Here is a 24149-nt window from a genome sequence, read left to right on the forward strand (position 1 = left end):
TCTGGTCCCTTTGGAACATAGTGTCTGAGCAGTCAGATGGAGTGGAAATACATTTCATGAAATTGGAATTGGCTGTTGCGCTTTTAGCACTCACTGGATGATGTTTTAATCCATTTGCCTGCACACTTTCCAGCTTTGCGAGACAATGCTTGTTCAGCTTCTCTTGCATGCAAAATTCACATTTTAATTCCAACATTTTGCTAAGGTATATCATCTCACTGAAAATAGTTCTTTTTATTCCTAGTTTTTGTGTGTACAGATAGGTCTTTGATGTTACATTTTCTCAATTCTGCCGCTATCAAAAACTCAAATCGGCAGCAAAATGGACAAACCAAGCAAGGCTCGAGTCGATGACCTGTCTCGCACTCACTCTCACAACCTGTTTTGCGTATTGCCACCTCTTTGATGTGTCTTTGACACTGAATTCTCATCGCCACACGGTTGAATTGAATGCATCTGTTATTGCTTGCATGTGTCTTGATGTGTTGCATTTGTCTCTGACTCTGCCTCAGCGTCGCCGTGCTCTGGCCCACCGCCTGCCTCATGGAGTCTCTTCCCCCCATGTGCGTGCTGGTATACAAATACTTCCGCCCGCTTCATGCACCCCTCCTTCACTAGCGAACGTAGTACATAGTCAAATGTAATTTTGCTACAGTCTTGAAATGATAGAATATGTCATTGCCCTGTGGTAATTTTACCGTAAGCGTAATTATACATTGTGGTAATGTTAGAGTTGAGTTAAGAATTGCTATTTTTTTTTTCTAACTTAGTGCTTCTCTCCCTCTGTTGCTTCTCTCATGTCTACATCCATCCATCCATCCATTCAACTTTGTCGGTCAATCTGTCCATCCTGATGCATGCAGATTTGGAGATGGAGAGTGTAATAGAGGACAATGCATGGGTGGCCGACCCGCTTAACCATCACGGCCTAAGTTCAGGTAGAAGTAGCCCTTTTGGTGTGCTGGGGATAAACTAATTCCAAACTCCTATTAATGTTTGTTTTCTGCTACTTGCTAGTTTGTGTGCAAGTTGAGGGGCAAAAATAAGGTGGCAACCCTAAATTTGACCAAAATGTCTACCTATTATGCATCTTAAATTCATCTGTTCAAACTGTTCTTATTATAAAACGTATTTACAGTAAAGCTTTAATTGGAATACAAATAGTACTTATACATGTGTAAAATAGGGGGAAAAACACATTCAAATTTGTCAGGGTTGGTAACAGCAATCTTTACTTTCATCCATTGCAACAATTTATTCAAATTAATTTGACTTTACAGGATGTTTAATTAATATGTATTCTATAGCTTGACGTGTTTATGTCAGACCAAAAAAAAAAAAGTATTTTTCAGGAATATATGGTAATGTTGATAATCTATTTTTATGATGGCCAACAAGGGTGTTGAGCTTTATAGGAAGTATTTGAGCCTTCCCTTTTTTCCCCATTGTCGGTTTCATATTACACTGAGAATCCTGGACAGAATTGTTTGTACCAAATGGCTGATTTACAAAGCGATAAAGACAGACGCACTGTCGTAAAGTCTCTCATTTTATACGATATGCAATGAAACTTTAGCTCTTAAGGGTTCATGACTTAAACTCTATTTTTATGGAATTAACCTTTTCAGTAGTTTTGTTTCATTTACTTTTAGACAAATTAATTTATTTAAAGATGCATCCTTCCCCTTGTGAGCTTCTCAACACATTTAATATGTTGTGCATAGTTAAGCATGTTACTTCATCTGGTTATTTTATAGCAAACCAATACAGCATGTATAGAAAATGCATGAGTGCCAAAAATGCTAATATAGCCATGGAGCATTTCACAGAGTTGTCTGGAAGAGGTCGAGCCACGTTTTTGCGTGTCTCTTTTGCCCAAAGTGAAAGACCATGGGAGGGGCGTTGTAGTTCTGGGTCCTGCCTGGCTTTGATTTATTTAATCCTTTCACAACCGGGGGGGGGGGGGGGGGGGGGGTGCTTTAAACCCATCCATTGAGTGGTAAGCTTTGTCCTGCAACAGTATGAATCGGTGTCTCACTCTCCATGGCGACTAAAACAGCACATTCCTGTTGGGAAGGAAACGTGTTGGGGGAAAAAAGTACTCTCTTAAAGCCAATCTGCACTTTCTGAACAAACTAAAACGGAATTGTTTACCATGTTTAAAGGGGTGTGTCTTCATGAAAATGATTATAGCAAAGCTTATGGGGGAATTTAACAAGTTTGAGTGAACACAGACATTTTGAAACCTACCTAGAAGTTTCTGAGCCAGCTGGGGTTTCAAGCACCTCATTACAGGCCCTTTTGTCATTTCTTGCGACCTGTGATTTGGACAGCTGTTTAAGCATATACTTGATGATCTCAAACAGCTGCTTATGTGAAAGAGAGAGGAAGTTATTGGAGGGAGAATGTGTAAGAGATTGAGAATCTGTTTGCGTTCCTGTCGTTTCCAAGTATCTTGGCTCATTTCCTGCCTGCCGCTCCAGTTCTGGACTGTAAAATTCTCGGAGGTCCCTTGGGCAATTTGTCTTTCCGCATGGGTAGCCTCAACGACGACGTCTCTGTTAGGTGCAGAAAATTCTTTCTGAAGACATTTTGTAGGAATGGTATATTGTTTTAACACTGCCTTCCTCACGGGTCACAAAGTAATGTGCTTTTAGGCAGTGTGGCAGAAGGCTTTTTGCCTTAATTCTCCTCTTAGTGACACAGTGAACACTTGTATCAAAGGTCAGCCCCAACCCTGCGCTTTATAGTCACTCACAAGAAAACTCTTACGCAAGTTCACCATATGATCTTAGTTCTTTGCTATTTTGAATACAAATGAGCCAACGTACCTCTTTTGTTAACAGCAAACAGTGCTTGTAACCAAAGACATCCAAACTAACGTATTTTCCCTACTATTCGTCGCACTTTTTTTTTAGCTTTTGACTTGGATTTGTGGTGTTTTTTTTCCCATGTGACCACCAAAATCACAAACACTGACAATGCCAGGTTTCTTGCACGAGATAAAGTTTGTGATTTGGTTAGTGCAGTTTAATTTCATTCACTGGCACATGCATGAGGTTGCAATCAGGTGCCATGTAAATTCTTAACTGGGACTTTAAGACTGCAGTGGAATGTATATATATATATGGGTGATTCATGTGTAAGTAACAGTGCGTGGGTTTTCACTGATACCTCCCTCTAGGTGAATTTATGGCTGTTATGGCAGGAGAAAAATCCCAAGCATTCCTTTTACATGCTGTTTGTATTTGATTTGCTCCTCAGTTCATTTTAATTAAAAGCGTGGGAACTTAGAAAAGTCTTCAAGTCCTTCCAGGGTTGAAGTGTGAAATGTTCTACACATTTTTCAGTGCCTGAAGGCAGCACGAGTGCATATGTGAAGCAATGCCAAAGAGGGGGCTGAAAGAGCAAAAGTAGTCTGCGTTGCTTTTTCTCACTTAAGATTAAATCTTGTTTCCGTCTATTACCTATTACGCTTTTTTTCTCAGTGTTGGTATTTAGAGTGGTCCATTTTTGTACAGTTTTATGGCCCTGGAAGAAAAAGACGAGTGGATTTTAGTGGGACTTTAGTGGGCATATGTGCCGGGGGCGAGTCCAATACTTTACAGTGAAAGGAAGGAAGGTAAGATATTTTATAGTGTGCTGTACCATGTACTATTTAGGCATAAATTGTATGTCATACTATTGTATTCCTCCATAATAATCCTTTTTTTTGGCAAAAGGAAAAAGCACTTTGGACTGTTAAGTATTGGGAATTTTTAGAATTCTTTGCAGTTACCAGTGATTTCTTCCAGCTATATAAAGCCTGGTGTAATCACCTTAGTTTTGAAAGACTTCATTCAAAATAAGTGAAACTATATTCTTTAATTACCATGTCATTGGTTCACCAGTTTTGCTCCCAAACTCTTTCACCTGCCATAGAGATAAATTGGTCGATTAATGTTCCTGTTATATGAATGATTAATGAATTCCTTGGTGCCTCTACTTAGGAAATTAGTTGTTTCCAGAAGTGCTTTCACAACCTGTAATAGAGATGCAATTTACATGTCAAAGTCTTAATCCATTCCAATATACTTTAAAAATAATGAAAGGACACCAATGTTTTATGGAATTTGTCAATATTTATCGAGGTATTTTGTAACCTCTGAATATGTTGTAAGGAGAGAAGTTGGTATGTACTAGTACTTGTATTAGATATACTTGTCAAATATGCGGCTTGAGGGCCAGATCCGGCCCACCAGGTCATTTTGCGTGGCCCGTGAAAGTCAATCTAATTGGGTGCATAGAACTGTTGTTGAATGTAGAGGCGTTTTGGATAGTGAATACACATAGCCCACTGATTGTTAATGTTTGTATTTTGGGTGGCATTCAGATGGATAGCTCCATCATATAATTTAGGCTGAAGCCTTTTCTTCTTCTTTTTTTGCACAATTATGTCTGCTCTGAAACAGAAGTAAAGTTGGAATTTTCCTGCCAAAATGCTTCCCCTTTTAAATAAAAAAAGTCCCTCTGATTACATTGACAGGGCTGTGGCTTTTGGGTTGAAGTTGGGAAAAGAATGAACATTTGCCATGACGTGGATAATTGTTTTCTGCTGTCACGCTTGGCTTCTTGTCTGCATTTTCCCAACCCCCACTCATCATACCCAAGCCTCAGTTGGGGAAAAAAATTGTCACATAATGCTGCAACTTAAACCTGCCAGTGGTTCTTAAAGCTGCAGTTCTGTTGCTCTCTACCCTGTCTGGATAGTATCAGTTTTATGTTCAAATGCCCGGGCGGGGCTGCAGGCTTAAATTTCCCCAGCTATCATCATCTAGATTTCCCCCCCCCCCCCCCCCCCCACACACACACACACACACACACACACACACCGGGAGGCCACACATCCACGATTTACCGCTATGTGAGAAAAATACCATCTGATTAGAAACCAAATGACTGTGTTTAAAAATGAATATCAGATTACTTTAGGGTGGGCAGTGTCCTCGCATGTGATTTGTCGGGCAACAAAACTGTTGTTGATTGGTTGTAGTACCAGGCAACAGCAATAGAACTATTTCTTGGCTTATTTCTAAAAATGTGACTTTTTTGTCATGCAAAAATGCAAGTGGAGCTTATATAGTATGTCCTTCCTGCATTCTTTCTGACTATAGTGTCTAAGAAGCATGGCAAGCTGATTACCTTCTTGCGCTCCTTCATGAAGTCCAGGCCCACCAAGCAGAAACTGAAGCAAAGAGGCATCCTCCGGGAGAGGGTGTTTGGCTGCGACTTGGGGGAACACCTCCTAAACTCTGGACATGATGGTAATAAAAAATCACAATAATCTCATTGGTATTGCTGATTTCCTTCACATACCCCCAAGCCTTCATTCAGTCTTGCTATGTGTGGAATTTGTCTGAGCAGCATCATGTGTCATTCTCTGAATGTTTGACCGGTAGAAAGGTCTTGGGATTCTTTTAATACCTCATCTCTAATATTTACAAAACTCGGATTCACAATGTTAACCACAATGAAAAATGTACAGAATGTGTCAGTGGGTGATGTTATTCTGTTTTTCTGTATACAGTTCCTCAAGTCCTCAAGAGCTGCACCGAATTCATTGAGAAGCACGGTGTGGTGGATGGCATCTACCGCCTCTCGGGAATTGCTTCCAACATTCAAAAATTGCGGTAGGTGTCCATTTTAGGGCAGTTACTATATGAAGTGAAACAAGTTGGAAAGCCACCTGACAAATTTGCAACTGAATGCATATTTCTTTTACTGCCATGTGAAAAACCCTGAATTGAAAGTATTGCCCCACCCCCACCCTCCCTCTTTGTCTGTTGTCGCTGTCCCTCATTAGGCACGAGTTTGACTCTGAACAAATTCCTGATCTGACCAAAGATGTTTACATCCAGGACATCCACTGTGTGGGCTCGCTGTGCAAGCTCTACTTCAGAGAACTCCCCAACCCTTTGCTTACGTACCAACTCTATGAGAAATTTTCTGTGAGTTGTATTTCAATCAATTCAATTGGGGAAGTATAGATTGTGTATTGCTGACCAGTAGGAATTCAAGAAACACTGTCAACACAATATATACAGTGTTCCCTCGCTTATCGCGGTTAATGGAGACGAGGACACCCACCCCCCCACCCCCGCAATAAGTGCATTTCCACGAAGTAGGGTGCCCCTTCAAAAATGCTTAAAGAAACATGTAATACGTGCACAAAATCACCACCATGCAAAAACATCATAGTAGTCCGGATGGAGGATCTTCTGCAGTTTTTTTGCACGTAAGAAACATCGTTATTGGGAGTTGTGAACATTGTTTTTTTGGGCGGTGAAGATTCGCCTGGAAACAGCCATGACGTCATCAATGCGATTCCTGATCTCTCACCATGTCATTGACCATTTCTTTGGCTTTTTTTGATGCAATTACTAATTCTTATTGAATATTTTGTTTCAACCTCTTGTAAAATGATGTAATTTATAATTTTAACTTAATATCTTTAAATTTTTTATTTATTTTTTCCTGAAAAAAATCTGCGCAGCTCTGAGTCCGCGATAGCTGAAGCGCAAAGTAGCGAGGGAACACTGTATACATCACAAACATTAAACATTGGTATAAAAGTTCTAAGAGTGAAATATTTGCCTTTTAGTCATGCGCAATTTCTGCTCTATAATGACAAATCATGTGTTCATTCTGCAGGACGCTGTATCGGCTGCAACAGATGAAGAAAGACTCCTTAAAATCCATGATGTCATTCAGCAACTTCCTCCTCCACATTACAGGTTAGAATAGTGGGGAATAGTAGATTATAGTACATGTATTCAGATAACAGAGCAAGTGTCATAGTTTGAAGTGACTAAATTGACCTTTGTGTTGCATTGATAGCCTTTATGGCTCCCAATACTAATTCCGCCAGCCAGCTGTGTGGGATTGGCCAGTTCTAATTCTGCACCAGAACAACACATTTTGAAAGACATACAATATATATTTTTTCCTCTTAGTATTAAATTACCGCCAACTCACTAAGATGCCAAATAATTGTAATTATGGCTGGTGTGGCACTGTCTAAAATTGAATTTAGACTATTCGATGTTTGGATGTTTTGACTATTATTTGTTTTCTATTTAACATTTTAACATTTTGCTTTTTTTTTAGAACTCTGGAGTTTCTCATGAGACATCTTTCCCGCCTGGCAGCCTTCAGCTACATCACTAACATGCACAGTAAAAACTTGGCCATTGTCTGGGCCCCCAACCTGCTCAGGTGAGATTTCCCCTCCTCCCTCAATGTTGTTGTGTGTTCTTTGGTGAGTTTTGAAGTCAACAGCATTCCGTGGATTGTCTTCTCAGATCCAAACAGATTGAATCGGCATGCTTCAGTGGCACCGCAGCCTTCATGGAAGTCCGAATCCAGTCGGTTGTGGTTGAGTTCATTCTCAATCATGTCGATGTGCTTTTCAGCACCAAGCTTAGCTCATTAATTCGTGAGGGAGCAGGTACTGTAATGATGAAAAGGTTTCAACTTTTTGCCATTGGCAAAGTGTAATGACTTTCCCCAATTATATTGACAGGTCACAACACATTATCGCGGCCAAAGTCCTTGCTCATTTCATCACCATCTACTAAACTTTTAACTTTGGAGGAGGCTCAGGCCAGAACTCAGGCTCAGATCAACTCTCCAGTCACGGAGGATAGCAAATACATTGAGGTCGGCGAAGGTCCCGCTGCTTTGCAGGGCAAGTTTCACACCGTCATCGAGTTTCCCACTGAGAGGTTTGTCCGAGTCCATTATTTATTTTTCTGCAATGTTATTCGTTTCAATTGTCTTTTTAAACCTAAAGAGTTCTTCCATTTCCACATTTACTTGTTTGATGAATGAATTCAGATTTTTGTGTGTAAAAAGAATGAATTCAATATAAATTTGCAATACTAGGCTCACCTTAGCCTCACTGCCAATATTTGGTATGTTGGATTCTGACTCCTGTTTTATATACTAAATATATATATACAGTGAGTTCAAATTTTAATAAAATCCTATATTGCAATTTCCCCACTTAGTAATCATCGTGCCCCACTTTTCAGGTTTTTATTTGTAAAAAAAAAAGGTTGGAATAGTATCTAATAAATGTTGTTCTGATTGTGCCTAATTTTCCTTTTTTTAAATTTCTTAATCACAGGAAGAAACCACCCGTTAAATCGAAAAAGTCTCCCGTGGGCAGTTGGCGTTCATTTTTCAACCTGGGCAAGTCTTCCTCCATATCCAAGCGGAAGCTTCAACGCAACCCGAGTGAGCCCAATGAACTAAAGGCCATGGCTCTCACAGGTGTGTCTTTCTTTCCTATCTTAAAAACGAACTTTGCTCATTAGCTTAATTGTCGCTTAAAACGCAACATTTCAAGATATCCACTTCCTTTTTTTTTACGAAATGTTTTAGGAGGCAGAGGAGATACAGCGACGTTAAGATCTGCTAAAAGCGAAGAGTCACTGAGTTCCCTACATAATGTTGAAGGTAAAGCTTTTTCTGTATGTTACATTCGAACTCCTTCAGCAAAAAGATTGTTTTCACCACTTTGTAATTAAAGCTCGTGATTGACCCATGGACTGCCCTACTACTTCTCTCATTCCCCAGGGGAGTCGAACGCGTATCGTCCGAGGCGGCCACGGTCGAGCAGCGACGCGCTTTCAACCTCATTCGATCCCGAGTTGTTGGAAGGCGGACAGCGCTGCAACTCTTGCGACAACCTAGAAGCCACGCAGGACAGCGAAGGCGATGACGGGCCCATTTGCGTCCCCGCTTTAATCTCGCCACCCCGCTCGGCTGGTGAAGATGTGGACCTCAGCCCCCCAGATATGGGCGTGGCCTCCTTGGACTTTGATCCCATGTCTTTCCAATGCAGCGTCCCCGAGGCCTTTCCTCTGGTGGATCCGCACGTGGGGGCAGAAGGTTCCACGTTGAAAAGGAGCCCTTGCACACTTTGGGGGAAGACCAATGGGTCAGACCTTATCTCGTCCTCCTTCCCTGACAACTTGACATCTTCCTTGTGTTCTACAGAGAAAGTAGAAAGCCAGAAACTCACCACATCCTATTCGTACTCGGATAAACCCACACAAGCCGTGTCACCAATTAGAAATGTAAAGACTCGTGTTTCTTCGGAGCTGTTTTCCGTCGAGACGCCCGACGGAGTTAGCAGCGAAGGAGCGCGACCCACGGAAACTTTACCTGCTCCCAAAGAAGACAAAGAATCTCTGATTGAAGCTTTCCAAATGGAGCTGCACTCCAAACTGGCCAACCTTGACGGTGCAGACTGTGAAGAATTCAAGCAAAAGGACACTTTTCAACAGCTGTCCAATGGAAGCCAGAACCTAAACGGTAATGAGATTCTTTCTTTCAACATTATGTTTCACTGTCTAAGAGATTTGCACATTCGCTACTGTTTCATAAAGTGATGCCAACCACTGCATTAAAGTCTTAAAAATGCTCCCCACTCTCATGTATTGGAAGCCTCCCTCTCCCCTTAAACGTTACGGCTTGTTTCAGACATGAAACAAGCTTTCGCAGACAGGACTCGGGTTAACTACTTTGCAAATTCCGCGATGACAAGACTTTACATTTAATCGGATTGGGAAAAGAATAGTCTACTACGGTGGATTGGAATGAAACTTCATTCGGATTTGGCCTGTCGGTTACATTCGATTTACTTGGACAGCTTTTTTTCTCTTTTTTGGTTTGGGCTTATATTTCTTGTGTTTTTCTTCTAGGAGAAAAAATGGAAGTTCCAAATGCAAAGGATATGGCCACGCATTCCCTAAGCACTCCAGTGACCGTTGTAGCCCCTTGTCTACCTGCTCCAAAAGATGCAAACCGCATGTTGGCCTTGGTTCTAGCTGAGACACCAGAACAAGTCTCCACAATGCCCCATCCTCGGTCCGGGGAACTCACGACACCAGCGTCCCCTGAAAACCAGGTCTCACCACTTTCCACGACTTCATATGCGGAAGGGCACAAACCAGGAAGTTCCGTGTCACAAAATAGCTCTTTTGTCACGCCCATCCTATGCGTTCCTACTTTATCAAGTCTTCCTAAGGAGCAGAAGGCGCTTGAATTGACCAACGTAAAAACCAGGCCACCAGACGGCGCCAAGGTTGTAAAAACCCCTTTTGGAAAACCCCCAGAAATGGACTCTGTTTCTTCCGATACACTTGATGAAAATGTCAGCCCTCTCCCTAAAAGTACAGCTACTTCTAATTTTCCTGTCAGGAGTCCAGAAAGCCATTTCTCTGTTGGACACGATTTGGTCACTAGTAGCCAACCAGTGAGCGCCAGCGTAACCCTTCCCGTTAGCAGCATCAAAAATCCCAGAGGCTTGCGGCAAAATTCCGTTGAGGTGAGTGACCTCGCTTTTTCCCTTATGATGTCTTTAGTGTGTATTGCCTTCCAATTTTTCTCTTGCCCACAGAAACAACAACCTTTTATACTCATTTTAGAACTAGTACACAAAATTGCTTTTATACTTTTGCGCGTTATTATTTGTTTACTAGTCGTGACACAGAGATAGATGCACACATGGATTAGCGACTCTGAAATGCGTCAGCAGAGGGCAGTAGTCTGGAGGATGCACTTGGGCAAACTCCTTAGTTATATTTGCTTTAGTTCTTGTGGGTTTGTTTTTTTTCCAGCATTTTCTGTGATTCCGATTCCACATTACATGTTCAACACAGATTAACCTCAGTGTCCCTTTTTCAGGTGAAGACAAAAGAAGGTGCAAAAGCAATTCCTGTTCCAAAATCCTCATCATTGGAGCAGCAGACTCCGGCGGTTTCAAAAGCCAAAAAGCAGCCAGTGCTATCACAATCCCAACATCCACCACAAATTCAATGCCAAGCCCCAAAACCTCGCCAATCCCACTCACAAATACAAGCCCAAACTCAATCGCTGTCAAAGGTCACTTCAATCGTAGCGCCGACCCCCTCCGACCTTGTGGATAGCTTCTGCCCAGATGTTGCTAAAAACAACCCCAGTGGCTCCACGCCCCCACCCCCTCCAATCCGCACTATGGACAGCAAACTGACCACAGCTGCACTCAGTCAGAGCGAAGCTGCGTATCAGAGCTTAGGTGAGAAATCATCAGCCGGCCACTCGGAGGATGGTCTGCCTCACCATCCTCTTTCTCCTCATAAATCTTCCACCCATCTTTACCATGTTAAAGGTGATGCAATCCTACTCGAGCCTCCAGGACCTGCATATTACCACCAGAGGCCCGTTTCAATGGGTCCACAACCCATGCTGCACCAGTACCGACAAAACACTATCCCCTCATACCTCCCTTACGCATCCAAGTCTGAACCGCAGATACCTTACAGTGCCCGACTAGACAATAAATACAGTACTATAGGCCCCAGGTCCTACCACCATTCTATCAAGACTAGGGGAAACGTGCGGAATTTTTACGGGCCTCCGGGACATCCGAGTTATAGCCACGATAGAACCCATGGCTATCCCACCATTCGCAGAGTGCACTCTCTTCACGTTCCTACCACTATCCGTACAGTACCTATCCAGAGAACGGAAGTTCCTCCGGACGACCTGTTCTTTTATCACCGACCTCTGTATCCGTGCAAACCCTATCAGCAGGCCCCGCCTTCGCAGCAGGCCCCGCCTTCGCAGCAGTCTTCCCAAGCCGACTACCACGTCACACAACTGCAGCCTTACTTTGAGAACGGCCGAGTCCAGTACCGCTACAGCCCGTACTCTGGATCAGTGCCTCTGGAGTCTCCTTATTGCGATATCGATCCTTACGGCACCATCCGTGTCCACCATGTCCACTCCTCAAGCAGAGATTCGGCCAGCACGGAATGCAGACCCAATGGAAAGACTACAGGGTACCATTACCTCACTCGCAATGTTATCCCGGCCGGAAAGGAGCACAGTTTTGTGAGCAGGGACATGCCACCAGGTCATTGCACCAAGGAAATTCCCTCTTACCTCTCCTGGGACCCCGAAGAGTCCGAATGTCTACGCATTCAGTCTATCCGCCGAGAGAGCAGGGCCAGGCAGAAGGTCAAAGGTCCAATTCTCTCGCAATATGACAACGTAGGCTCAATCGCGCCAGTGGATATCGCCGCCTACAACACCTTGCATTCGCGCAGCAAGTCCGATCCGGGTAAAACTTTGCCGGGTGCCACTGAGGGCAAAGATGGTCGCCATCTTCCCAGACACATGGTTTCGGACCCCAACGTCCTGGTAGGCATGGATCTTGACAGACACGTCCAAGACGGTCAAACGGGAGACAAATTGGACGGGCTGGCGAAACAAAGCAGCTCCAAGAAATGCCAATCATCTCATTCCGTTCCCGTGACTCCGGGCGGACTTTCCCATCAGCAGGAGAGCGGCCAGCACGAAAGCAAGCAGGAGACCACGGGTGAAAAGCTTGTCGAAAGCAGTGGCCGGTCCAAACCCTGGCAGGCATCTCACCCGAACACTAGGAGCTTACAAACACGTTACGAGTGGCCCGATGCCAACCAACACGGCAAAGGCAAAACCACCGTTCCCTATCACGGTCCAGAAGATCAGCCATTCTCTTTCAAGGAACAACTCCCCCCCTGCAAAACCGAACGGTCACAAAGTACGCGCGAGCAGCATCTTTATAGCCACGTCAAAGACGAAGTAGACGGCGAGTACTCGTATCACAAACACGGCAGCAAGCCTGTGCAATCCCACTATGACAACTTGGACGATTACCACCCAGTAGTACCTCCCCCCCAGGGCCCGACTCAAAAACGCAGTGGCTGTAGTCCCTACCCGGTCCCGGGATTTGCGCACAACAGAGCATACTCCACTGCATTGGGCCAGGGAGCCTTCCTCCAGACTGACCTGGGTTTACAGAGGCCAGAAACGGAGATATGTACGGAATGAGATTGATGCACCAGGGGGGGGAAATTGCTAAAGGTCCTTTTAGCTAAATGACTGAGCTATGATTGAACAGCCTCTGCAGGACAGTGGACTGTTGGACCCCCAATATTTTTTCTCATCTTTATTTTCGACAAAATGTAAGACATTTTACAGAAAGTGGTGAATGTCATTGAAGTTAGTTTTCTTTCCAAGAGCCCATTTTTGCTGTGATTGAGTGGGAACTCATCAAAAAATGTTATTAGGTACTTTAAATAGGAATGATAAATCTCTAAAATGGTACAATACAATGTCAGTTCTATATATATATATATTTATATCTAGATATATACAGTACATATGAATCGATAATAAAAGGGGATGTTGTATTTTTGTAGTTGTGGCCATTGGGTTCAAGCAAAAATGGGGATAAGGGTTGCATTTTAGAAATGCATGCACTCTCTTACAGAACAGTTCTGTGTATACTTCTGTTCATGACATTATTGCTAAGTATTGCAGCACACGCAAGGAGAGGAGGACTGGTGCTAGTGCATCAAATTTACCTCCACAATATGCACACAGGTAGGCAGTAGTACACTGTGTACACACATTTGATTGTCTTTTGAGAAGCCGATAAAGTTGGACAACAATCGTTTGCGGGTTATTATCAGTTCAAATAGTTAGTCATCAGCTTTTATGTTTTTTGTGACAGTGCCAGTTTATTTCACTTTCTAAAAATATGTTTCAGTTCATTCTAATGGAGTATTTTACTACCACAGTACTAGTGAAAGGGGACCAGGCAGATTGGCACAGTTCTTGCTTTACCAGATTACTAAAAGGAAAAGAAAAAGATCATTTCAGTTCAAGAGTTGAAAGACAGATTTATTTCGAATTCATGTTCACATTTCATGTACACGTTTGTCAGACCTTGTTTGTCATAAATATCTGGAATTATTTTTTTTGTTTTTGTTTCGGACAACAAACATGTTGATCCTACTTTATAGGGGGAAAATATCTTTTTTGGAGCAAAAATGTATTTTAATGCTAATGTAAATCTTGCCCATATTATGCAGACAATTTATGTAGTAAATGATTGAAATGTGTATTTCAGACTTAACACTCATTTGGTACTAAAGGATGGAATTTCAATCATTAAACACAAATTGGATTGTATTCTATATTCTGTAAACTTAGCCAGTATATTGCTTGCAGTTGTTGCTCCTCCTGCCTTATCTAGAGTCTCCTCCTTTTTAGATGAGGCAGAAGTAAGACACCCTGTACTTTAATGTGAAATTCTTGTCTCTAACTAATGGATACTTAAAAGGTTAGGTATAAAATCAATAAAATTGTTCAACAATAGCACTTATCAGTGTCCATGGTGCATATTGTTTTGTATGTTTAAACTACTATAAATGTCTGGCAGGAGGTCAGGGGGTACATTTGTGTTGTCCAAGATGATATCTGAACTCTTCTGTTCTACAATCAGAAAAAAAAACAAAATATGGAATATAACTGGTGGGCCTTAGAATTGCTGAACCTTAAACACTCATCTTTCAATAATATTTCAGAGAGAAATGTATTTTCTGGAGAAATTGGAGGCCTTGCCCTGGAAAGGATGATTATTCATCTTCATTTGGATGGCAACTAATTCAAGGTGTTTCCTGCCTTTTGCACAATATTGGCTGGGTGGGATAAGCTCCAGCACCCTTTGTGAGGATATGTGGTAAATGAAATGAATGAATACATATTTATGTATATGTAGACATGTTCAAACAAAAGAAAAAGGGAGTTTGTGGTGTATTGTTTTGCATTGCTCAAACTACTGTTATCTTTAATAAAATTCAAATTGAGGGAAGAGATTAGACAATTTATTTATTCCCCCTAATTTACATAAATGAGGTATCATACTCATGCAAAAATGTGATGGGGACATCCTTAATATTTGTAAATTGAAAAATTGCAGTTTTATTTGTAATTTTCAAACATTGTTTCTGAAGGCACCACAAATTGAAGATTCAAATAGTAATTAATAGTCTGTTATTTGGGATTTTAAATTAAACGTCCAGATACAAATCATAGATATGAAATCTATGCCTTGGATTTGCTTTATTTTGATGTACGGTAGCACAGCTATTTCTCCAAATTAACTCGGTTTTGTTGCGCAAAAGTAAATTGCTTTAATGATATACATTAATCAGTGGCGATAATCATTGTAATCTCCGTTTCTGTTCCCGAACAGAACTGCTGTTTGTTTACAATTGTTGGCGTGTTGCATTGTGGGAGTCATGATTGGCACGGCCGCCATTTTGCTCTCCGCGCTGCCTTCTATTGTGTGATAGTAAATATCTGACTACAACCACACGCTCTCTTCCCCGCGAGGAAACAGCTCTTATATCCCAGAGGTGAGTCAAATCGAGAGCTATTTTGCAGTCAAAGACATCGTTTTAGTATTTTGTATGCAATTCCATCGCTTCGCGTTGTAAAGTGTGTCCATAGGTCTACTAATGTCGACGTTTAACGTTAGACGCAAAAGGCAGCTCCCGAAATACAAGTGAGGAAATGGCCTCGGATACAAAACGCCGATCTGTGTTTTGCTACGGGCGATTTGTTATCAGGCTGTGGTGCTGCTCAACGTAATCGATTGCCACGCGTTTTTGTCGTTTTATTTAATAGTGTTAATTAATCTTGATCGTCGTTAATTGTTGGTTCAAAGTGAGGATTCTTTATTGTTTCTTATGCGGCCATAAATCCTGCGTTAGAGAAGAGTAAGTCTGACCCCGCCCTTTTGGATGGAGAAACGCCACCTGATTGGTTCTTTAAAAACGGCAAAGACGCGGATTGGTTGATCTCTGAGAATATAATGGATTGCCTTTCACACATCAAAAACGTGTTTTGGGGCACACATAATACACTAAGATGTTAAAAAGTATAACCTTGACTAAAACGATCTAACATTCTGATACATACGGATTGGGTTACCGTCACAAACAGTAAAACGCTCTCCACAGTTAAAATGTAAATCGAGGTTGCTATGTGACGTCATACCAATTAAAGATAAAATACATCATGAATGTTGTCATACCTTGTTGTTTGAACTAAAATATTCTAAATAGCAATCTGGATTAGTTCAGGTCAGTCATTATATTTCCAAGTTTATGTGAGTTTTTATTTAACATTATAGTTGTGTAAATGAGGGGCTGTGTGCAAATTATACTTGTTTTTGCCAAAAAAATGTCATGACATGTAATACATTATGATGTCATTGTATTCATCCATCTTGTGTTAAGGAGCTAATCAATGTTGATTTTTTTTAGGTGATATTTTGTGATCATGGCTCGTACCAAGCAAACTGCTCGTAAATCCACAGGAGGAAAAGCACCTCGTAAGCAGCTGGCCACTAAGGCAGCTCGCAAGAGTGCCCCGTCTACCGGCGGCGTCAAAAAGCCCCATCGTTACAGGTAATGTTTGTTTCATTTAGATGACTAATTGTAGCATATCATATTAAGCCATATAAATAAATCAAGCACATATGACTACATACGATACATGTTTTTGCGCCCAGACAAAAATACAAGTACAATTACCTTGAAGTGTATTTATTAAATGTTACAGTCATAGGCATATGAAAAGACTTAAACATATTAAATGTTCACTTTTCGGTATCATCGTCCAGACCCGGTACCGTGGCTCTGAGAGAAATTCGTCGGTACCAGAAGTCCACAGAACTGCTGATTCGTAAGCTGCCCTTCCAACGTTTGGTCAGGGAGATCGCTCAGGACTTCAAGACTGACTTGCGTTTCCAGAGCGCTGCCATCGGTGCTCTGCAGGTATGTAGTAGTACCATCTTGGATATATATGCAACATGTCACTTCACATTTTAACATTTTTTTCCTGTGTGTGTATATAGGAGGCCAGTGAGGCTTACCTGGTGGGACTATTTGAAGACACCAACTTGTGCGCTATCCATGCCAAGCGGGTCACCATCATGCCCAAGGACATCCAGCTGGCCCGCCGAATCCGTGGAGAGCGTGCTTAGAAAGTATCTTGTCCCCTTTTCATTTTTTTTTCTTTCTAGTACCTATCCCCACTCTCCCAACTTCACAGTAGACTTTTAAGAGGTAGAATTATCTTGATGTCTGGTTTTATTGAGGTTTCTTATCGTCTTCGCCCATTGTTTTAGGGTACCTATATCGTGCGCAAATAAGGTGTTGCAGGTCAGGCGAGCATAGGAAGTTTCTTGGGATGCAGACGGGGTGAGCAGAGGGGCTAATCTGCTTAAGGGGAGCTGCAACTTCCACAGCAGGGTGCTATTAAAACTAGCTCCGACACTTCTTCCCCCGTCTGAACTCAGAAAAAAAAGTCAGTTCCATCTTCCACTTCCATGGTCAAGGCATGAAAAATTATGGTGAAGGATTTATTTTATTTTTATTTTCACCATTTTTTTCCAAATCACAGTTATGAATTTTACTAGCAATTGACCGTTAGTCCAAAAATCTTTTTTTGTGTGAAATTTTCTACATCAAAATTTGACAGGACATTTGAGGTTCTCATCTCACATTGCTGGACTTTTCTGTCCCTTTCTTCAAATTTGTAATACACACTATAACTTAATTGCTTTCTTTTATATTTTGGGTAAATGTCAAAGATTTTCAAGTGTATGAATAAGCTGTACTTTGTATTTTCCAAATTTCTCATATGGTAGCATTAAATAGATGTTAAAAAGACATGAAAGTTGTTGTTGTTTTTTCAGTATGTAAGATGTAACCTAGTGTATTTCTCATTAAGTTATATTGAAGGTAAGGCAGGACATTAAATGAGGTGTTTTTTTTATATTTAATGAAGTTGTAAGCTTGAAAAAGTTAAAGGTAAAGGCATATCAAGGAATTATTTGTTTGCGTAAACCCCAAACGCGAGCTAGAAATGCCCCCTAGTGGATATTATCTAATATTGACGCATAATGTAAGAGTGTACTAACTCATTTTTGAAAAATTTATAACCTGGGTTGAACACTTTAAATTGCCCCTCGATATGCAATTGGCAGCCCACCAACTCAGGGTACCTGCTAAGGTAGGATCCAGCACCCCCCACCCCACAACCCTTGCAAGGATAAACAGTATGGAAAATGAATGACAAAATATGTAGTAAATAGAATGTTAAGGGAAAATATGCACATAAATATTGTAATACTATACAATAACACCCTTGTTTTACACCATATTTGTGTACACGCACACACACGCAAATGTACCATCCCGCTTTGGACTGTCCATCCCTCCCCCATCACATCTGCTCCTCCCTGGGATTACAGTACAAATTGTGCATGTGTGTGTGTGTGCGTATATTTAGTGGGGGTAACGCAAATGTAATGTCCTCTCTCTAAAAGGTTAACCAATGAGGGTGCACAGATGCAGGGATTAACCAATCACACCACATGATGGGGAAGGAGGGGGGAGAACGAGATTAGAGTGAGCACGGAGTGGGATTAGGTCAATGCTGAGTGCAAAAAAATGCTTTGGCAGTAGACTTGTCTCCTTGAAACACATCATGTAACTGTTAGAGAAAATAGTCACAGCCCATGCAATGCAACAAATGGAATCTGGTTTTATTATACATTTGAAGATTACAACACTTTGGCGTGATCCATTCATGTCAATTTAGTGTACATCTACAATGATTTAACAAGCCCTCTATTTAGCTACACAATGAAATTAAACACAAATAAAATCAAAATTGAAAACATGGCAAATTTAATGCCTTTAAAGTGGTAAAATCTACTGTAAATATTGGACAAACAGCTTTTTGCAACATAACTTTAGCGACATGTTGTATATGTTTAATGTTTGCGTGGCGGTATTCGGGTCATGGTGGGATTACCGAATTGTCGAAGGAGGAGGGAAGCAAAATTTGAAAGAAGGGAAATGTTAAAGCCATGTGAATCAGAAAGTAGAAAGCCATATAGTAGCTGTCAAATACATACAAATGGCAAGAAATAAAGGAAATAAATAAAAAGGAGTAGCAAGGAGGAAGTAAAACAAAACATAAAAAAGGAAGGAAGGAGTGGAGGTGAGAGACAGAAAGAGAGGAGGACAGGGCAATAATCCCAACTAATTCACTTAGGGCATTGCTGAAGGGAGACTAAGAGGATTGGGACCCTTCCAGAATCAGATCAACTAAAATAACCAAGACAGAGCAAGGAAATGACGAACATGTTGCTTTGGGCCTGACCAGAACATGACGTGTTCATACTGACCTGTAACTAAGTGGAACAAACTATTTCAGGGTGGACCGACACCTGAGAAATGATTATTATCAGTGCACGAAAATGTAGAGAGCAGACCACTTTGAATAAAATACACAACTACAAACAGGAGATCCTAACTGTCACCCAACAAACCGAACTGGGTAACGACTAAACGCAAAACACTGTAGAACGCAAGATAAATGCTCGACAATATAGAGTCAATCAAGATTCAACAAATGACATCAAATGAAAGAAACACAAAGAAAATAAAGGATGGATTGCAAAGTACTATTTGGGACTAGAAAATGCATGGGTATTCTTTGCTCATTTTTTGTCAGATTTTGGTGGAACAGTAAATACTTAAGACACTTTCTGTTGATTTTTGAGGTGTGTTGGAGTCACTTTCTTTGGATTTGGGGGAATTTAGGGTCACTTGCTGTTGAATGAGACATTTTTGGGATCAATTCCATTCAATTGAATGAGTGCTAATAGACATATTAGTTGTGGGGCTGGGTGGTGGAAAATTAAGTTTGAAAAATATACATAGATCAAAGTCATGTATTCTGGTTAACAGTTCAAAATCCATTGGGATTTACTGGGTAATGGTATATGTGGGAGAGTTTAGCTTCTTCAAAGCATCCCCCCCTCAAAATAATGGCATATTACCTCCAATGGAGACTCCAGCTTGTTAAGACTAAATAACGGGAAAATGTGGAGAGAGTTGCCACTCGCTACGCTGATTGCCGGAATGCCTTTAAAAGGGAGGCGGAATCGGTTTAAATGAAAAGTCAAGCAATATGCGAAGCTTTTTTTGATCTGTCGGTTAGAAACGATAACAATTGTACGGTCACAAATGGATTCCAAACCCAAATGGTTTGAAGAGCAAATCTTCTCCACCATATTAGCCAGAAAGTGAACTCATATAAAAGAAGAACAGCAGCACTAAAAGACTAAGACTGATCTTCTCTAGAGGACCTGGAACTTCCAGGAGTTTTGGTCCTTATGATCCAGGCAGTCCATTGTAGTGAAGCCCAGTTTCCAGGCCTGCTGGTCCTTGTAGTCCAGGCAGTCCACCGAGGTGAAGCCCAGGGAGGAGGCGGTGCTGTAGCCCTGTGAAGACAGCGAGGCCGGGGACTGACTTAGGGAGCCCCCCATTGAGGGCACAGTGATGGGGCTAAGAGCGCCACCGGTGCCCGAAAGCTGCGAGTGCATGGGGGACAAGTAGGCGCTGCAGTCCAGGCCCGTGAAGTAAGAGGTGGTGCTGGCGTAGCCTTGGCCGTAGGCCGAAGGCTGCCCGTAGCTCATGGGGTAAGGGGAGGGCCGCTGCATGCAGGGGGCCGTGGAGGAGGCCAGGGGGTCTGGGAGAGGGGAGATTGCCGGGCTCCAGATGGACACTGCCGTGTTCCCGCCAGCGGAACTCTGGACCAAGCCGGTGCCCGACTGGACCGATGTGGGGCTGAAGGAGCCGGGTGGGTTGGGAACCGGATCGGGGGCGCTGGTCTCCTGCGCCGGGGAGGCCTTCTTCTTAGGCGGACGGGGTTTGGACTGACCGCTGCTCTGCTGCTGCTGCTGACGACACTTGGCACGCCGGTTCTTGAACCACACCTGCGCAAAGACGGAGACGTTTTTCCTTCCGGATCACCCAGGGTGAGTCACTACTGTACTAGTGAAACTTAAATGACTAAAAGTATGTACATGTGCGTTATGGGCTACCATGCATTTTTTGGTTTCTTTTCAAGGGGTTTTGGGGTATTATACTTGCCTACCGAACTGCAGATTAGCATCATAGTCATTCTCTTTTGGTTTTAGGTCTGGGTTTTTTAAATGGGGTCCACACCCAGGCACACACTGACTTCTGACTTTTACTATACCAGGCAGTCATAGTTCATTTAAACTTATAACCTAGTATCAATTCAAAAATGAGTTCATTAATTTTCTATGCAACTTCTGTTCAAAGTTGCAATTCAATCAACCTCATCATCAACTTTGAAATACATGTATTAAATATTATTATCTCCAGTTCCCTTAAAATCCATATTCAGGTTTAGTTAGTCCCTTTGGTGGCAATTACTGGGTGTCTATATAGCTTCTTCTTTTTTTTTTACTCTACCTGCACACGTGACTCAGGCAGGTTGATTTTGAGGGCCACTTCCTCCCTCATGAAGATGTCCGGGTAGCGGGTTTTGGAGAACAGAGCCTCCAGGATGTCCAATTGGGTTCTAGTGAAGGTGGTCCTCTCCCTTCTCTGCTTCCTGGGCGTGGCTGCCAATCAAAAGGACAAAAACATTTGTCATTTGAGGTCACATGACTTGGTCGTTGTTGTTTTGTCTTTTCAAACGTTACAACCGACATACGGACTGTTCGGAATCTCCCGTAGTGATCTTGACTTTGCTGCGGGGATCGTTTTGCGAGTATTTGCTCATTATACTTAAATATTCAAGTCCACGGTTTCAGTTTCCCCCTAAGAGGGAAAAAAAACTTTACTCGCTTGAGTTAAGTTTGCTCAGTCAATGTCCCGATTATTTGTCCTCTATGGTGACACGGCCAAACGCCTCACAGTATTTGCTTCAAAACGAGTCAAGTGAGGATGACGTGGGGGAAGTAGGTTTCGTCCTACTAAAGTTTCTCAACCTCATGCCAAGTGCCATTTAACTGTCTACTTTGGAGGATTAACTGGCCATGCAAATAAAAATATAAAACAGTGTCAAACCTGATCTGATTTATGGTTTGATCGAAACTGCTTTTATCATTTTTAATAATAGCCTGAATATTTGAAGGCTGTATTTGAATGGCCGCCATCAATGCCGCTAGAATTCCAATCGTCCGTTTCGACTTTTAGAGGCTGACGGCAATCATTTGTGAAAGATTCACAGAATATTCTCCCATTTGAAATGAATTAGTGTGAATGGCAAGCAATTAGTTCACTAAATTTTCATCAGCATTTTATGAATTTGGAATTCTATTGATATATTATGAAGGAATTCTATTAGTACTACTACATCTTTAGCTTTTCTCATTAGGGACCGCCACAGTAAATCAGGTTTTTCTGCTTCCAATTATAAATAAATAATTATTGATAACTAAATGAAACAAAATCAAATTATAATTGACATGTGCACATCATATAGACCACACTACTTTCTATACTAGATGTTATTATTGTGACCTTCATGACCCAAAATGTATATGTACATTGTAATGTATCTATGTTTTCTCACTAAAAAGGTGAAATGCTCCTGTTATGTAACTTCTTTTTTCGCACTTATTGTAATATGATTAACCTAAACAAATTAGTTCATGGTTAAAAGTATAGATAACTCTTTATTCCCAAATGTTTTAACAATAACAATAGTAATAAGAATAATAATTCGGCCTGCACTTAGTTCCTTTAAAAACTGCCCGTTCAAAACAATGCAATTCAAGAAAAACATTCAAATACATTTTTAAAAAAAAAATATATATATATATATAAACTATTTTGAAGCAATGTGGAAAATCATAGATTTGAAATCCTCCGATTACATTTTAAATCAAACATTTCTTAGGAGGAATTGTATTCGTTTGAGGGTATTATCGTGTAGATTTACGCAAACACTGCACGAACTAAAATAGCACAAATACGTGTTGCATAAATAAAAAAAGCAAGTGTTTTTTTTTAAAACTTACACGGATAAGCGACGGTTGTGTGCAGGACATCCATCCCCGGGCCTGGCAAATTTAACCCATTCATGGTATAATGGGGTTGTTTTATGTAGGACATCATCTTGTCTGCAGCTTCTTTAATCCCGACGCTCGCTGTTTCTGAGTGCTGGTGGACCAACGACGATCACTGTCACACTGCCTCTCCGTGATTTAAAGCTGCCCTCTTTGGGGGGCGGCGAAAAAAGGGGGGACTTTTTGAAAGTCAATTAAGAGTCTGATGGATAGGAGCGAGCATCGTCCGAGTTATCGACTTCTTCCCCCTTGGCGAACAGGTGTCGCTGGCCGGAGTTGGCCTCGTCCAACAGAGAAGAACACGTTCGAATGACTACTTTCGGCCGTACTGGCTGCTAATTAGTAGAGGAGTTTGGCCTTAAACTCCGCCCACCGCTCGCACGCAAGCGCGCAAAGCGACAGGTTGAGCGCACTTGCGCTCATTTACAGTGAATCATAAAACTACTATAGAAATCAACGAATAAGAAGATAATTGATGGCACCACACAATGCACCATTTAATGATAGGCAACAAAAGTACATCAAAACTATTAGCCAATTGTTGCCTGTATTGGAATTCAAATTAATACTTTTTTTTCTTTTCTGAATTGATTTATCATCTGGATCGCAAGGGGTGCTGGAGACTATCCCAGTTGGCTCCGGTCCAGAGGTGGGGGACACCCTAAATTGGTGGCCAGCCAATTGCAGATTATTATTAATATAAAGTTTAATATATCATAATCCTGAATGCATTAATGTATTGTAAGAAAACATAACTCTTAATGGACTGTGTAAATTAAGCATTTAAGTCAGATGAGGCTTTTATTCCGAATAAATGTGTGCATGTCAACATATCCACTGTGTATGTGGATGGGTATAAATGACTTCACAAAATGGCCACGCAGTACATTATTTGTGCACTATTACTAGTTTAAGAAATTCATACTTGAATACTTCTGACTGGAAGATCATATGCATGAAATTCATAATTGGTGAATAGTTTGAAAACTTCTAGATTTGTACTGCATACAATTAAATTTAAGTTCAAAAGAATTGCAAATGATCAAATCATGTAATACAATGTTTTAATCAATCAAATTTGGAATTGTGTTTTAATCATCGTTTAACATGAACTTAATGGTATTTATGTTCACATTTGTTTTAATGAACTCATATCTTAAGTTACAATATAAGTCAATTAGAGCAAATGATATTTTTTGAGTATTAGATACCATGATAACATCATGAGCTCAACTTTAATGTTCCTGATTAAATAACATATCCAAACCCTTCTTTGCCTGAAAAAAACATCCATGTTTCCACTATATTAATACACTAC

The 24149-nt window shown here is 41.3% G+C and overlaps 3 protein-coding genes across 7 annotated transcripts in view; 2 read left to right on the forward strand and 1 right to left on the reverse strand.

Annotated features, from left to right (window-relative positions):
- arhgap32b (Rho GTPase activating protein 32b) overlaps positions 1-14238 on the forward strand; it is a 30142-nt gene extending 15904 nt beyond the window's left edge. For 2 of the 5 annotated variants that reach the window (XM_077741298.1, XM_077741299.1), the window contains exons 13-26: positions 513-563; positions 864-938; positions 5154-5303; positions 5567-5669; positions 5843-5987; positions 6691-6773; positions 7147-7254; positions 7341-7486; positions 7562-7763; positions 8168-8313; positions 8425-8499; positions 8620-9360; positions 9750-10375; positions 10735-14238. In XM_077741298.1, coding sequence (XP_077597424.1) covers positions 513-563; positions 864-938; positions 5154-5303; positions 5567-5669; positions 5843-5987; positions 6691-6773; positions 7147-7254; positions 7341-7486; positions 7562-7763; positions 8168-8313; positions 8425-8499; positions 8620-9360; positions 9750-10375; positions 10735-12903 — 4820 coding nt within the window. In that variant the 3' untranslated portion in view covers positions 12904-14238. Of the gene's footprint in view, positions 1-512; positions 564-863; positions 939-3401; positions 3623-5153; positions 5304-5566; positions 5670-5842; positions 5988-6690; positions 6774-7146; positions 7255-7340; positions 7487-7561; positions 7764-8167; positions 8314-8424; positions 8500-8619; positions 9361-9749; positions 10376-10734 lie in introns of those variants that run through there. The other 3 variants (XM_077741300.1, XM_077741302.1, XM_077741301.1) reach the window with 3 other exon arrangements.
- An 878-nt stretch (positions 14239-15116) lies between these two features.
- h3f3c (H3 histone, family 3C) lies at positions 15117-17600 on the forward strand. The gene is made up of 4 exons (XM_077741304.1): positions 15117-15278; positions 16191-16334; positions 16550-16703; positions 16784-17600. Exons 2-4 carry the CDS (start codon positions 16207-16209, stop codon positions 16910-16912), a joined length of 411 nt encoding a protein of 136 aa, XP_077597430.1. The 5' UTR covers positions 15117-15278; positions 16191-16206; the 3' UTR covers positions 16913-17600.
- Positions 17601-18452: 852 nt separating this feature from the next.
- Positions 18453-23159, reverse strand: LOC144213055 (homeobox protein otx5-like). Its single transcript, XM_077741303.1, has 3 exons — positions 22784-23159; positions 21228-21379; positions 18453-20722 (listed from the first exon to the last, which is right to left on the reverse strand). Exons 1-3 carry the CDS (start codon positions 22878-22880, stop codon positions 20084-20086), a joined length of 888 nt encoding a protein of 295 aa, XP_077597429.1. The 5' UTR covers positions 22881-23159; the 3' UTR covers positions 18453-20083.
- Between the last annotated feature and the right edge of the window lie 990 nt (positions 23160-24149).

The sequence above is a fragment of the Stigmatopora nigra genome, chromosome 19 (genome assembly GCF_051989575.1).
Source record: "Stigmatopora nigra isolate UIUO_SnigA chromosome 19, RoL_Snig_1.1, whole genome shotgun sequence".
NCBI lineage: Eukaryota > Metazoa > Chordata > Actinopteri > Syngnathiformes > Syngnathidae > Stigmatopora > Stigmatopora nigra.

What these genes read in the sequence shown, in the direction of transcription:
- h3f3c (XM_077741304.1), top strand. Translation starts at nt 16,207, where the DNA reads ATGGCTCGTACCAAGCAAACTGCTCGTAAATCCACAGGAGGAAAAGCA. An exon ending in AAAAAGCCCCATCGTTACAG is followed by an intron (nt 16,335 to 16,549) that starts GTAATGTTTGTT and finishes ATCATCGTCCAG; the next exon opens with ACCCGGTACCGTGGCTCTGA. An exon ending in CTGCCATCGGTGCTCTGCAG is followed by an intron (nt 16,704 to 16,783) that starts GTATGTAGTAGT and finishes GTGTGTATATAG; the next exon opens with GAGGCCAGTGAGGCTTACCT.
- LOC144213055 (XM_077741303.1), bottom strand. Translation starts at nt 22,880, where the DNA reads ATGATGTCCTACATAAAACAACCCCATTATACCATGAATGGGTTAAAT. An exon ending in CACAACCGTCGCTTATCCGT is followed by an intron (nt 21,380 to 22,783) that starts GTAAGTTTTAAA and finishes TTTGATTGGCAG; the next exon opens with CCACGCCCAGGAAGCAGAGA. An exon ending in TGCCTGAGTCACGTGTGCAG is followed by an intron (nt 20,723 to 21,227) that starts GTAGAGTAAAAA and finishes GTCTTTGCGCAG; the next exon opens with GTGTGGTTCAAGAACCGGCG.